Genomic DNA, 15,599 nt, shown 5'->3' with positions numbered 1-15,599 from the left:
GCCGCCTCCGAGCGCAACTGGTCCTTGTTTGGGAGCACACACACCAAAGCACGCAACAGGCTGAKCAATACAAGGGTTGAAGAATTGGTGGCCATCCAGGCAAATTTTGAGGCATTTTGAGCCTGACTCAACAAGGTTGGAAAGTGACAGTGAAGATGAGGCCTCAGAGTCTGATGTTCAAGAGGTAGACATTTAGGAGGTCCAGGGAGAAGACATGGAAGCCTGAGAGGAAGACAACCAAAGCTTTAGTTTCTAGACTATAATTTTACAGATGTATGTTGAAAACGTTTTTGGGAGATGCGATGGGAGATTGTTGTTCAGTGAAATCATCCCATGTGAAGAGTCAACTCATTTAATTAAAGTTAGATTTGTAAATAAATCGTTTTTTTTCTTTTTTTCTATTGGAAGGATTTAATCATTTGCAATTGTCTACTTATGATAAGGTAAAATGTTTGTTTGTTTCCATATGATATGGTAAATATATCCAATGCAAAAAACATCTACAATTAAATGGTATTAATATTCATTTGCATATTTCTATTAATTCCCKCAGATTGTTTCCACCTCTGAATATTCCCCAAAATGTGCAAGCCTATACTGAACTAAATGAAAAATCTACCTGGATCCTGGCTCATTGAGAAGCTACGAAGCACACGGTCTTGTAATTTACTCCTGAAGGCAACATCTATGGTTAGAGTAAACCTTAATCCACACACATGCATCTGTAAAGTCAAAAGTCTGTTTTTGTTCTGTGTAAGGTGAAGTGATACATTGTGTGCATCCCAAATGGCACCCTATATAGTGCACTACGGTTGATGGGCCTTGGTTGAAAGTGGAGCACATAGTGAATAGGGTGTCGGTTGGGGCTCCCAATAGTTCCCTTTGAGCGGATACTGGGCTCCAAATTTGGTCGCTTTCATCCAAAAATCCAAGTCGGAGTATGGTTGAATCCCCACAAACAAAAGGTGGTGGTCGGCATTACCACAAATGACACTTAATGGCCACTGACGTCATCTTGGAATGAATTGTGCGTTGCATCACCAAGACCTCCGTTACAGACATAAAATGATTTAGATTTTATTCTAAAGTTATAGAGCCATTACTAGTTCATAAACCTACCTAGATACCTCTTTATGAAGAAATGTGATCATTGAAAACATCCACATTGTAATATTTTGTTGAGGGAAGTGAGTACACGAATGACTCACAAGAAAAACTAAGATCATTATTCTTAATTTATTGACAAGATCAGGTGCGTCAGCTTTCAAATGATACTTCTCAAAAGACAAAGTACATCATAATCTGGTACTGCTATCAGAAATAATCACTTTGGCACTGAGCTTCAGTTATCCCTATCGGTCAACATTTCCAAAATGTCCATAATAAATACCTAAAAAGACAACTCATTTTTAATGTCCCTTTCCTCTCTGAGTGAACAGTAATGGTCACAGAGGCCATAGATAGAGATGGACTTTGCCTTGAAATAAACTGTTACTGTATATAGGTGGCCGTGGTGGATTAAGACTTCAAGTGAAGTGAGCAGCAACAACGAGATATCTACTACACAAAACATTAACTGTGAAGAAATCATGTACTCTGTCATGACAAAACACTGTTTCTATATACAAAACATTCCCATGTTTCCACAGGGACAATGGGAATATAACCCACTTTTACACCTTAAAATATATGAAATATAAAACCCATGCAAAAATGATTAAAACACCTGGCAGATCGATATTGAGACTCAGGAATGAATGATACAATAAGCGGATGTGAGTGACTGCATCTGATCATACAAGTAGAAACGTTATGTCTGCTGCTTAACTGTTGTTGGTACACACACACTCATGCCCAGGTAATCTCATAATGCAAAAAGAAAGATGGAGAAAGAGAAAAATACGAACAGTCTGATGTTCTTACCCTCCACACAAAGAATCATACGCACAAAGGCTGTTTGCGATGAGGACACCGAACAGACAAAACACAGACGGTGTGTTTGATGTGCTGTGAGCTGCTTGGGAAGAAGTCCCTGGATGTTTGGTCCCACCATGATGATAGCTCTAGGAGGAAGATGCCGGTGGGCTGAAGTGCATGGCATTATAGGCCGTCTGGTGGCAGTGGTGAAGATAGGCAGAGTACCAACCTAGAGCTGGTAGACTCAGCGTCATGACGTTGCCACGAGCAGCACTACAAAAATGTAGTTAAGTGCAGTGCGAGACTTTCTCCTCACACAGTATCTGCGCATGAGCTGCACTTCATGATGTTACAACGTGGTTTATACGGGACCCAAAACAGCGGAGAAATTGAGCCTCGCGCTTCAATGCTCTTAGTTGTTGCGGAAATCGGACTGATATATTGTGTTAACATAACCGACTGACATTTGAAAAATGCATGACTAAGGTCGATAAAAGGTATTGATTTGGTAGTGTAGTAATGATTGCACACACACACACACGTCTTTTTCACTCTTACATTTCCCTGATGTAGCTACCAGTACAAAATAAATRAAACTGAACTCATCGGTTCACCCAAAATGGCCCCTTATCCTTTTTCTAAAAGCATTCTTGTGAGTGTTAACACATCCTTTTGGTCAGGAGAGCCCATTCCTCACCTATTCATCTTCAAAATAACACTACTAGCCACACTGTAAATTCACTCACACACACACACACCACTGAATTGACAGGACACCAACTTGTTACAGGGYACAGTAAAGCAATCCCCTTGTCAGTGCAGCCGCTCAACACAATCTAGCCTACAATACAGAGACTCAAACACAAGGCCTCAGACAAAGTTGTCCCTATATCACCCCAATATCCCCRCCCACGCTTACCTCAGCTATTTCTCTGAAATGTGCACGTCATCAATTCTCTCTTACAATCATCTGACTAAATCTGTGTCATCTCCACAACACAACTGAGGAGGCTTGAGGCGACAGTAGCACGGTAAGACTAACAAGCTACCTGCCCAATGCCCATCCCTTCCTATACATTAATACATACTGCAGTTCCAATAACTATCAACTGTARGAGACCACCCTCAGGTTTTAGAAAGGGTAGTGAGTGAGTCAGTGGGATTGACTGTCACACTGCTAAGGTCCCCTCTTGAGTCAGTCCCGTCCAGAGCGTGCAGCAGGGCCCTCTCTGGCACAGCAACGTGCCTCTGCACACTGGCCAGGGATCAGTGSTGGGGAGCCCAGGCCCTTGGTCAGTGGGAGGGGGGTTGAGGAACCTAACTGTTCTGAGATCAGGGGTCTGTATTGGGGTCGTTGGGGCTGTGGGAAGGGGGCGATGTAACAGTTTGTCCGTAGGAACATTGCATATGATCGTCTCCTTGCTGTTTGTACTCCTCTTCCTCCAACACTACCTCTCCCTTCTCCAGGACAAACTGCAGGGTGGGGCCTCTGGCCTCTCCCTCCTCCCCGTCTTCCAGCTCCCCCTCTTCCGCCAGGCGGAACTTGATGTTCATCTTCCCCAGGGGCTTCTCTGCTTTGTCTGGAGAGTAGTGATCAGGAGGAAGACGGAGCGAGAACAAGAAATAGAAAGGAAGACAGAGGGAGAGACAGTCAGTGGCAAACATGTCATCTGTTACACCTCAAACATCTAGCACACATTTAAGTTACAAAGTGTTATTTTTCATTGAACCCAAACAACTGATAAGAGTTCAGCATTAAAATGTCAGTTAGGCTTTTGGGCTGTTTCACCTTTCACCTCAATTTAGAACTCTTCCCCCGCATAATTAACCCCTATAGCTTCAGTCCCATAGGCAGGCCACCTCTTTAAAAAAAATATTTTACGCTTGATTTAGACTGCTGGAAACAGAGGGGGAGACAGGCAAGTGGGAGAACAGTATTATAGACGCATTGATTGAACCCTGGTCTTCGGTGGGGAGCAGTATTACTAGACCACGGGCTCTGCACAGGCCCCCTCTCTTACCTGTTGTCTTACCTAGCCGTCTCTCTTTGGGCAGCATCAGTACYTCTACGTTGCTGTGGTCCTCCAGAGCAGAGGTGAGCAGCGCCCCCTCCTGGCTGAATAGAAACACCAGGGGGATGGTGATGTCAGCTGTGGASCCTCCGTCTCCCACCATCTGGAACAGGGGCGTCTCTGCGCTGTTACTCCCCTCCCGGTGGTCTAGGAGGGACGGAGGAGTTATGGAAAATGTTGTTTTTCAGAACACAAGTGGGGAGGGCTTGTGAGTGATATCTACTCAAAGAGGAATGCCATATCGATCAAAGCCCGTTTGTGAACCAACTCTGATCTTAAGAGGTAAAARGCAGAGCTACTGTAAACTCACACTGATAAAGTAGGTGATGGTTCCCCAAAACCAACCATTTGGGATCTTTACTTCAGTAAGTAGTACACTGTAACAATGCAGACCAATATGGCCTTCTAAATCTAGGTTAGGCCCCACTAAGCTATTTTCCTAAGCTCCTATTATAGCAGAGTAACAGGCTGTGTGCTGATATTATGGGCTATGTGTGGGTGTGTTGAGCAATGTTCCCTRTAATTGTTTTCGGCAACGAGKAAATTTCAGGTCTGCTGATTGGGAACTTAAATTCTGTACACACTTTTAAGTTACAGTTTTAAGGGTGTACACACTAAGTTAGTGGCAAAGTAGGCTATTGTGGCTATTTGATCACAATSMAGGCCTACCAGAGTGGTCTACTATCAAAAAACGATTGAAAAAAATGCATCCCATAAAATTGCAATAGCTGTTCTATGATGCAGCCATGTGTGATGTTCTATGTAGGTCTACATTCCATAAGACTTAAAAAAAACATTATGCATGGACTTGACATGAATTTTCCTTCAGACAAGTTGTCCACTGAAAATGGTGTATTGTGTGATGCAAGAAACCACTTCAAAGTAAAATGCATTATTATTCCCATACCKTTATTATTACAGAGAATCAGATGAAAATGTAGGCTTTGCTACCCTCTGCCTTGTGGCTTATTCAAGCTGGTCTCACTGCACCTTTAAGACATAAAAAAAGCTCTTTAGTCTTTTGCCGAGTTCTTGTCATGTCAGAAACCCGGGACCCCCCCCGAGTTAAAATTAACATAAGTTATTTGCGTAGAGATTCCTATTGGTTGATTCTGATACTTCCCAAGTGGGATACTCGGGTATCATCTTTCTACAATGAGTAAGCAAGTCAGACATTTCAGAGTTAACGACATGACGTGAACACGGCATTTACCGGACTCGCTTTTGAAAGATGGATAGAAAAGTAGGAAGCAACCACTCCCCTATTGCCGACTAGAAACTAGCTATAAATTGGCTAATAACTCACTAACTAGCAAAGAATATCAACAAATGTGCAAACGCGGCTACATGCGGCTCTGTTCTCAAAACAAGCACATCTACTTGTGACAGCTTGTGTCCGTCAATGCAATAGAATCCTCCGACGATGCGCTCTGCCTAAAACCATATTCACAGATTAAGCCTTGCATAGTTAGATTTGTTTTGTTTTGTTGCATCGAAAGGGGCTAATATGTAAATTTGATAACGTAAACTAACGGGTCGAAACTAGTAAAGTTGAGTGAAGTTCAATCTCGTGCTTCTCTGCTGGTGTTTCTTTTACCCGGCAGTCCTGGGGGAGCTGGGTGGTGTTGAGGCGTGAGAGAGAGGGGGACAGGCAGAATGGGGGTGTGTGTGTTCCATTCCCTCACCTATGAAGATGACTCCAATAGCCCCAGCCTCCTGTAGCCTGTGGGCCTTGGCAGCAAACATGCAGTCGCCACGCAGTGCCAGGGCAATGTGCCCGCTCAGCTCCTCAGCATTCTCTATGGGTCCACACGCTGTGTAAGGGGAGGTCTTCACGATGCTGCCCTTCACCTGGGAGAGGAACKGGGTACAGTTGAAGTCAGAAGTTTACATACACATAGGTTGGAGTCATTAAAACTCATTTTTCAACCACTCCACAAATTTGCAAGTCGGTTAYGACATCTACTTTGTGCATGACACAAGTCATTTTCCCAACAATTATTTACAGACAGATTATTTCACTTATAATTCACTGTATCACAATTCCAGTGGGTCAGAAGTTTACATACACTGAGGTTGAGCTGTGCCTTTAAACAGCTTGGAAAATTCCAGAAAATGATGTCATGTCTTCAGAAACTTCTGATAGGCTGATTGACATCATTTTAGTCAAATGGAGGTGTACCTGGGATGTTATTTCAAGGCCTACCTTCAAACTCAGTGCCTCTTTGCTTGACATGGGAAAATCAAAAGAAATCAGCCAAGACCTCTGAATTTTTTTTTGACCTCCACAAGTCTGGTTCATGCTTGGGAGCAATTTCCAAATGCCTGAAGGTACCACGTTCATCTGTACAAACAATAGTACGCAAGTATAAACACCATGGGACCACGCAGCCGTCATACTGCTAGGAAGGAGACGTGTTCTGTCTCCTAGAGATGAACGTACTTTGGTGCGAAAAGGAAAATCAATCTCAGAACAACAGCAAAGGACCGTGTGAAGATACTGGAGGAAACAGGTACAAAAGTATCTATATCCACAGTAAAACGAGCCCTATTTCGACATAACCTGAAAGGCCGCTCAGCAAGGAAGAAGTCACTGCTCCAAAACCGCCATTAAGAAAGCCAGACTATGGTTTGCAACTGCACATGGGGACAAAGATCGTACTTTTTGGAGAAATGTCTCTGGTCTGATGAAACAAAAATAGAACTGTTTGGCCATAATGACCATCGTTATGTTTCGAGGAAAAAGGGGGAGGCTTGCAAGCCGAAGAACACCATCCCAACCGTGAAGCACAGGAGTGGCAGCATCACGTTGTGGGATGCTTTGCTGCAGGAGAGACTGGTGCACTTCACAAAATAGATGGCATCAGAGGAAGGAGAATTATTTGGATATATTGAAGCAACATCTTAAGACATCAGTCAGGAAGTTAAAAGCTTGGTCACAAATGGTCTTACAAATGAACAATGACACCAAGCATACTTCCAAAGTTATGGCAAAATGGCTTAAGGACAACAAAGTCAAGGTATTGGAGTGGCCATCACAAAGCCCTGACCTCAATCCTATAGAAAATTTGTGGGCAGAAACTGAAAAAGCGTGTGCGAGCAAGGAGGCCTAAAAAACCTGACTCAGTTACACCAGCTCTGTCAGGAGGAATGAGCCAAAATTCACCCAACTTATTGTGGGAAACTTGTGGAAGGCTACCCAAAACGTTTGACCCAAGTTAAACAATTTAAGGCCATGCTACCAAATACTAATTGAGTGTATGTAAACTTCTGACCCACTGGGAATGTGATGAAAGAAATAAAAGCTGAAATAAATCATTCGTCTCTACTATTATTCTGACATTTCACATTCTTAAAATAAAGTGGTGATCCTAACTGACCTAGACAGGGAATTTTTACTCGGATTAAATGTCAGGAATGTCGAAAAACTGAGTTTAAAATGTATTTGGCTAAGGTGTATGTATAACTTCCGACTTCAACTGTATGTGAGTGAGTGAGTAAGAGAGGTTCCTGTAAATACTCTGTACAGTATTGAGACAGACATCCAAAGAGCTCCAGAGTCAGTATTTAATTTGGGTCATAAATGTAAGGGGACAAAAAGGTGCATGCTCATCTCTTACAGTATAAATATTTTGAGTGACAAAAAAAAATAAAAATAGAAAGCTAACCCCGTGCTCCTGCTTGGTAAGGTCCATTCCAAACTTGGCTGGTCCTGCAGTCAGGACCGTTCTACCCAGAAAKGGGGGGGATATGAGCTGAACGAGGAGGGGCTCTACTTCTTCCTCCTCTGTGGTCTGGGTCACCTCTGCCACCAGTTTCACCCTGTAAACACCTTTATGTACCTCCTTAAAATAAGTACATTGGTGTTATTAATTACACAGGGGCATTAATGAGACAGGGCAATGTTTCCCTGCTAAACAATAGCTCGCATCCCAAATGGCACACTATTCCCTACACAGTGCACTACTTTTGATAGGGCTCTGGTCAAAAGTAGTGCACAGGGAATAGGGTGCCATTTGGGACAGAGTCAGACAATAGAGAGCTAGAAATCAAAAAGCTGCCCACGCTTCTTACCCCCCATGTCCCTGTTGCTCCAGCCTCGCTCAGTGGGGTGAGGGAGACGCCCATGCTCCTCAGAAACTCAACAGGCTCCATACTGTGGTCGTGAAGCGGCAGGTCGATGCCCCTGCAAACACACACAGACTCATCAGTGACACACAGTGGCTAGGTCAGAGTCACCTAGCAGGGTTAACACAAAGGATGACGGAAGAACAAAATCAGTTTTAATGAATGTGTAGGTCTTCACAGCCACACAACATTTACCACCAGTGCCTTCAGAAAGTATACAGATCCCTTGACTTTTTCCACACTTTGTTACGTTACAGCCTTAATTCTAAAATGTATTTCCCCCCTRAATCTACACACAATACCCCATAASGACAAAGAAAAAACTATTTTGAAATGTTTGCTAATTTATTAAATAAAYAAACTGAAATATTACTTAAGTATTCAGACCCCAGACCCTTTAGTACTTTGTTGAAGCACATTTGGCAGTGATTACAGCATCYAGTCTTCTTTGGTATGACACTACAAGCTTGGCACACCTGTATTTGGGGAGTTGCTCCKWTTTRTRRRMSKYYWRCRRRRKAYSRRRMMRKYGMTMGYWMGGGYYSRWWTTTRKYGMRRRRRCKYYYYWMMTRSYWTCMGGTTCAAGTCCGGGCTCTGGCTGGGCCACTCAAGGACATGTCCCGAAGCCACTCCTGCGTTATCTTGGCTGTGTGCTTAGGGTCGTTGTCTGAGGTTCTGAGACAACCTGCTCAGGACCTGACTTTCATCAAGGATCTCTCTGTACTTTGCTCTGTTCATCTTTGCCTTGATCCTGACTAGTTTCCCAGTCCCTGCCGCTGAATCCTCACAGCATGATGCTGCCACCACCATGCTTCACCGTAGGYATGGTGCCAGGTTTCCTCCAGACGTGACGCTTGGCATTCAGGCCAAAGAGTTCAATCTTGGTTTCATCAGACCCGAGAATCTTGTTTCTCATGGTCTGAGAGTCTTTAGGTGCCTTTTGTGCCAGGCTGTCATGTGCCTTTTACTGAGGAGTGGCATCCGTCTGGCCACTCTACCATAAAGGCCTGATTGGTGGAGTGCTGCAGAGATGGTTGTCCTTCTGGAAGGTTCTCCCATCTCCACAGAGGAACTCTGGAGCTCTGTCAGAGTGACCATCKGGTTCTTGGTCACCTCCCTGCCCAAGGCCCTTCTCCCCCTGATTGCTCAGTTTGGCCGGGGGGCTCTAGGAAGAGTTTCTTGGTGGTTCCAAACTTCTTCCATTTAAGAATGATGGAGGCCACTGTGTTCTTGGGGACCTTCAATGCTGCAGAAATGTTTTGGTACCCTTCCCCAGATCTGTGCCTCGACACAATTCTGTCTCGGAGCTCTACAGACAATTCCTTCAACCTCATGGCTTGGTTTTTGCTCTGACATGCACTGTCAACTGTGGGACCTTACATAGACAGGTGTGCCCTTCCAAATCATGTACAATCAATTGAATTTATCATAGGTGGACTCCAATCAAGTTGTAGAAACATCTCAAGGATGATCAATGGAAACAGGATGCACCTGAGCTCAATTTCGAGTCTCATAGCAAAGGGTCTAAATACTTATGTAAATAAGGAATTTCTGTTTATTTTTAATACATTTGAAACAATTTCTAAAAACCAGTTTTTCCTTGTCATTATGGGATATTGTGTGTAGATTGCTGAGAAATATTTATTATTTTGAATCCATTTTAGAATAAGGCTGTAACGTAACAAAAAAGTCAAGTGGTCTGAATACTCTCAATATGAACACTCCACGCACACGCACACACAAACCTGACAGGCGAAGCGTGGAAGGCCCGGCCCACCCCAGTCAGGTACTTGTAGCTGTCCCTTATGGACTTGGCGAAGGAGGGGTTGTTGGGGAAAAGGGTCTGGGTGCTGGGGCAGGTGTAGGTAAACATGTCTTCCTCCACGGTAGTGGCCGCTTCCTGGAACATATAGACACAAAATGGCCGATAAGTTTCAGCTCTTCTGACCATAACGCAACACAACTGTTGGTAACTGACTCAGCCTCACCGTGTTGTTGCCCCGACAAGGGGGCTGTGAGGTGGACAGGGAGACAGGCAGCAGGTGGGCCTCGGTGGTGAAGATGTAGTCGTCGATGTCGAAGTGAAGCTGGTTCTTCTCAGAGAACAGAAGGTACAGGTACTTAAACATCTCTGCCAGGAAGAACGAGTCCATCCTACGAAGAAAGGGAATGTTTGAAATGACTTGAAATCACACGTATTGCTATGTAATTTGAGCTATCTTGCTCAAAGAGCACCATGGAATCAGTGGATATGACCGGAGGTTTTAACCCATATGATTCGCTGCGATCCCCTACCTGTCCTCGTGGGCCCCTGTGCGGACGTCCTGCACAGCTGCAAACCCACAAGGTACCCTGGCATGGGCGTTGAGTTTTTCCACTATGGACTGGCCCACCCTGAGGTAGTAGGGGTCGCCTGTGGCCTGTGGAAGGGAAAACATGGTCTATCCCATTCTCAACCCCTCTCTCACTATGTTCACTGATGTACACAGTTCACTCATGTACACAGAGTATACCATTACTCTACACATGTGGCTTTTCCCAGTGGGAACCCAAACCAAACTGCATTACCTTGTAGAGGTAGTAGGTGCTTTCTGCAAACTCTGGCCTCAGAGGGTGTTGACCCCAGTGAACTCTGAACTCGGTGGTGAAAGCCTGCAACGTTAGGAAAAACACCGTCAAGTAAAGCTAAGAGCAGATATCATCTTGACTCAAATTTCAAATGTCACTTTTCCWTACCTCYGGGAGAAACTTGTGRTGCTTGGTGACTTGGTAGAGCATCTCATGGGTCTCTATGGCTGGCTTTAGGTCTCCTCTCAGAACCTATGGCCAAGGGTTGATAATACAGTCTTTACTATGAACGATTCACTTTCAGAGCGTATACCTGTTCATACAACCCCATTGAAACTGATAGAAAATCAATAAAATAAAATAAATAAACAGTCTTCTGCTGTAGTGGATAGATGTGTGGTCAGGATGATGTCATGATACAAGCAGAGGGTCTCATGAATTCGTGTTACATTTGCATACAAAAGTAGTGCACTATAATTGGGAATAGGATGCCATTTGGGAGGCGGCCTGCGTCATATTGTTAGAGGCGGAGGGTAACCATGCCAAGTGGTGGCGATGATAGAGGCGGTGTCATGGGACTCACCTGCAGGCCGGGGAAGAAGGCGAGTAGGGAGTCCATCCAGCTGCGGACGCTCACCGTGGGGTTGTGCATGTGAACGTTGAGCAGCAGCGGAGGRTGGCTGATGTACTTCATGATGGCTCTGTAATGCTGTAGGAGACACAGCAGACAGCAGGCGTCGCTAAATACACTCACATTATGTATGATGTGTAGAGTTGATATTGGGGGGGGGGTTAGATCAGTGATGTGACCGAAACCCCATTTACACTTCATGAATCAGTGTTTCCACTAGGAGTTCTCAGCAGCGGTGGTAAAGGGGTGGGAGCGTGGTAGCGTCCGTGGCCAATGACGCGGTTAAGAGTCTCATCTTGGCCGCAGAAACAAAATGTTTCTGTTTAAGCTAATTTCCTGCAATTTTACACATTTCATCATGGGGCTGAGAGAGAAATTGCAGTTTGAAAGCTAATTTCGCCACTGCTAAATGCCTATAGGGGAAACACCGACAATAATATAGACCTTGTGATATCTGATAACTTTCATCTGATCACCATCTGGCCACAGTTCATCTGGACATTTCCATTAGAAATGAACATGCATGCATATGTTATCTGGTTCTGCAATCTGGATGCAGGTAGCATTTAAATGTAAAAATGCTGTCTGACAAATTGGAGTGTTCCCTACAAGCATAGAGCAATACATTGCAATAGATCAGCAGCTAGTGAGAGTAGAGAGATTGGGTCTCACAGTGTTGAACCTCTCCAGGTAAACGTTGTCTCCCAGCAGAACGTAAGCCTTCATCAGGTACTCATAGTATGAGTCAATGCCAGCACCCACACCACTGTCTGGAGATGCAAGGGACACACCGTTAATATAGATMTTGACTGATCTAAATGGGAATAACAACCAGGCGGGGAGACCCATATTCAAAACCAAACCCAGCTAGTAATATTGGAAGTGACTAATGGCTGATATAGAGGAAGTGAGATGATGTGTCATCACATGGTGCGAGGTGATAAAATGMTTGTTCCTCCTGCAACATTTGGACTTTTTAAATGTGAGAGTGGGTGGCCARGTGTGCTGGTGTAGGCGAGTGTGTGTTGTCTGAGCGGCTGAGTGTGTGACAGTGGAGCTCTGGCTCACCCCTGCGGACCCAGTCACCATTGTGGATATTAATGACTGTGCCCACGAGGTCACTTCCTCTCTGTCTCTTCTCCCACAGGACGTCCAGTGCTTTCCTAGCATTCTCCTGTTGGGACACAGAAACACATCTTCATACACACCGGTTCATAAATACAAAAAAACAACACTATTTATTATTACTGGAACTACTAATGTACCTCGAACACGGCCTCCCCAGACAGCCGACTGAGAGCAGCAAACTCTAGAATCATGGTCCCTGCACAGGCTGTACAGGTGTCCGACTCAGTGCCTGTGCGTGACAGAGGATTAAGGACCCCGTACCTCAGGTTTACCTGCAAACAAACAGAAGTAGTAAGTATATTGTATGCATATTATTGTGGCCCCGGCGGCACAGAATAATCAAACGGTGCGACTGCTCAGAGGTGCTTGGGAAGATGGGTCACAACGGGGGACCAGTGTGTGTGTGGGTGTTGGAGGGGGGAGGGGGGTATCCGAGCTCCATCAGCTAGGACTAGATATTGGCTAATAAAATATTCCCATTCCTGCTCAAGTTGGCAATTTGGCATCSCTTCTTAAACACCCAAACTGTATACGCATTCACACATCAAGTCTTCAGTTGGATTCAGGGATGGAAATTCATACAAACAGCAACAGACACAATCACTGARTTATATTCACTTTGTCTACTTGTCCCATTCTTCAATCTTGTCTGGGATATATTTTAGTTGGCACACCTGTGTGGTGTATCTGGTATACAGTACRGGTCAAAAGTTTGGACACACCTACTCATTCAAGGGTTTTTCTTTATTTTGCTATTTTCTATATTGTAGAATAATAGTGAAGACATCAAAACTATGAAATAACACATATGGAATCATGTAGTAACCAAATAAAGTGTTAAACAAATCAAAATCAATTTTATATTTGAGATTCTTCAAAGTAGCCAKCCTTTGCCTTGATGACAGCTTTGTACACTCATGGCATTCTCTCAAACAGCTTTAAAAAAATATATTTTATTACTATAAATTAGCACAACAGTTTTCAGCTGTGTAACTAATTGCAAAAGGGTTTTCTCAATGATCAATTAGCCTTTTAAAATGATAAACTTGGATTAGCTAACACAACGTCCATTGAACACAGAGTGATGGTGCTGATAATGGGCCTCTGTACCCTATTATAGATATTCCATTAAAAATCGCCGTTTCCAGCTACATAGTCATTTACAACATTAACAATGTCTACACTGTATTTCTGATCAATTGAGTTATTTTTAATGAACCAAAAATGTTTGCTTTTCTTTCAAAAACAAGGACATTTCTATTTGACCCCAACTTTTGAATGGTAGTGTATATTTTTTCCTAACGAGATGCAGTACAACCGAGGCAAAGGCGTTCAAAATGATTTGCTCCGGATCTGGTTCTTACTGTAGGTGGCACCATGCGCTCTTTTTAAGGAGGACTCCTATCTCTTATATCAGTGGTTCCCAAACTTTTTATATTCCCGTACCCCTTCAAACATTCAACCTCAGCTGTGTACCCCCTCTAGCACCAGGTCAGCGCACTCTCAAATGTTGTTTTTTTGCCATCATTGTAAGCCTGTCACACACACACACACACTATACGACATACATTTAATTAACATATAACAATGAGTGAGTTTTTGTCACAAACCGGCTCGTGGAAGTGACAAGAACTCTATAGACCAGGGCACAATAATAATATTATAATAATCATAATTTTTGCTCTTTATTTAACCATCTTCATATAAAACCTTATTTGTTTAATTGGAAATTGTGAATAACTCACACAGGTTAATGAGAAAGGTGTGGTTGAAAGGATGCACTAATCTGCAATGTGGGTTGTATGGAGAGAGTCTCAGTCTTAAATAATTTTCCACACCAGTCTGTGCTGTATTTAGTTTTCATGCTAGTGAGGGGCCGAGAATCCACTCTAACATAGGTACGTGGTTGTAAAGGAGCATCCAGTGTCTTTACGGCAGGATACTCTGGGCTAGCACAATCAGAAATCTTGGTAGTGGCTTCTGATTAAATTAAATTTTCACAGAACCTTGTTGCAAATTTCGATGAGGCTTCTTGTCCGTATCGGTAAGTGGACTGGAGAGAGGCATGAAAGGGATAACGAATCCAGTTGTTTGTGTGATCCGTTTCGGGAAAGTACTGCGTAATTGCGCATCCAACTCACTCAGGTGCTTCGCTATATCACATTTGACATTGTCGTAAGCTTGAGTTAATTTGGACACAAAAATATCATACAATGATGGAAAGACTGTGTGTTGTCCTCGTTAATGCAGACAGAGAAGAGCTCCACTTCTTAATCATAGCCTCAATTTTGTCCCGCACATTGAATATAGTTTGTGGAGCGTCCGCTGTAATCCTAGATTTAGATCATTCAGGCGAGAAAAAATATAACCCAGATAGGAGCAGAACTCGTCATCATGCAAAGGGTCAGACAAGTGAAAAGATGGTCAGTAAAGAAAACTAAGCTCGTCTCTCAATTTAAAAAAATGTGTCAATACTTTGCCTCTTGATAACCAGCGCACTTCTGTATGTTGAAAAAGCATTAAATGGTCGCTGCCCATATCATTGCATWGTGCAGAAAATACACGAGAGTTCAGGGGCCTTGCTTTAACAAAGTTAACKATTTTCACTGTAGTGTCCAAAATGTCTTTCAAGCTCCCTTGGCCTCTCTTGTGGATGCTGCAGTGTACCCAAGTGGCGTCGGGAGCAACTGCTTGCACGCGTGTTACTACTCCACTATGTCTCCCTGTCATGGCTTTTGCGCCATCAGTAGATACCAACATGAGCAGCAGCTACATTTGGCTACATACGGACCGTTAAGTGGAATTCCCGCGAGAGAGTAACGGTTAATGTGATTGGATGTTAATTATTTGACTAGGCTACCTGTATTTGACGTTGTATTATTTAGCTGAACACTAGATTGTTTCATTTTATTTTTGGCAGTGAAAACAAGGCTACTCAGTCGACAAAAACTTCACCCAAATGTATAGCCCTGTTGGAAAATATAAATGGACTGTTTGAAAATGTGAAGATTTTTTTTTTAAAGAAGAAAAAATAAATAAAAAGTGAATCACATTTTTATTTGGCGTACCCCTGACGGCATTGCCGTACCCTAGTTTGGGAATACCTGTCTTAAAGGACCCATGTGTACAGGGATGGTCAGCCACCCACTGGGTTG

At 43.6% G+C, this 15,599-nt stretch overlaps 1 protein-coding gene across 2 annotated transcripts in view; it reads right to left on the bottom strand.

Moving 5' to 3' along the window:
• Nucleotides 1-1,217: 1,217 nt before the first annotated feature.
• The window catches only part of LOC111963953 (ER degradation-enhancing alpha-mannosidase-like protein 3), a 27,099-nt gene continuing 12,717 nt past the window's right edge, over nt 1,218-15,599 (bottom strand). The window contains exons 7-20 of one of the 2 annotated variants that reach the window (XM_070443567.1): nt 12,582-12,716; nt 12,385-12,490; nt 11,989-12,086; nt 11,269-11,394; nt 10,854-10,937; nt 10,686-10,769; nt 10,413-10,537; nt 10,106-10,271; nt 9,863-10,017; nt 8,064-8,175; nt 7,658-7,834; nt 5,675-5,840; nt 3,951-4,136; nt 1,218-3,497 (exon numbers count right to left, since the gene is read on the bottom strand). In XM_070443567.1, the coding sequence (XP_070299668.1) occupies nt 3,250-3,497; nt 3,951-4,136; nt 5,675-5,840; nt 7,658-7,834; nt 8,064-8,175; nt 9,863-10,017; nt 10,106-10,271; nt 10,413-10,537; nt 10,686-10,769; nt 10,854-10,937; nt 11,269-11,394; nt 11,989-12,086; nt 12,385-12,490; nt 12,582-12,716 (1,968 nt within the window). In that variant the 3' untranslated portion in view covers nt 1,218-3,249. Of the gene's footprint in view, nt 3,498-3,938; nt 4,137-5,674; nt 5,841-7,657; nt 7,835-8,063; nt 8,176-9,862; nt 10,018-10,105; nt 10,272-10,412; nt 10,538-10,685; nt 10,770-10,853; nt 10,938-11,268; nt 11,395-11,988; nt 12,087-12,384; nt 12,491-12,581; nt 12,717-15,599 lie in introns of both variants that reach the window. The other variant, XM_023987566.2, reaches the window with a different exon arrangement.

The sequence above is a fragment of the Salvelinus sp. IW2-2015 genome, linkage group LG5, assembly GCF_002910315.2.
Source record: "Salvelinus sp. IW2-2015 linkage group LG5, ASM291031v2, whole genome shotgun sequence".
In the NCBI taxonomy this organism is placed as follows: domain Eukaryota; kingdom Metazoa; phylum Chordata; class Actinopteri; order Salmoniformes; family Salmonidae; genus Salvelinus; species Salvelinus sp. IW2-2015.
This window is presented reverse-complemented; position numbering and strand designations above follow the sequence as displayed.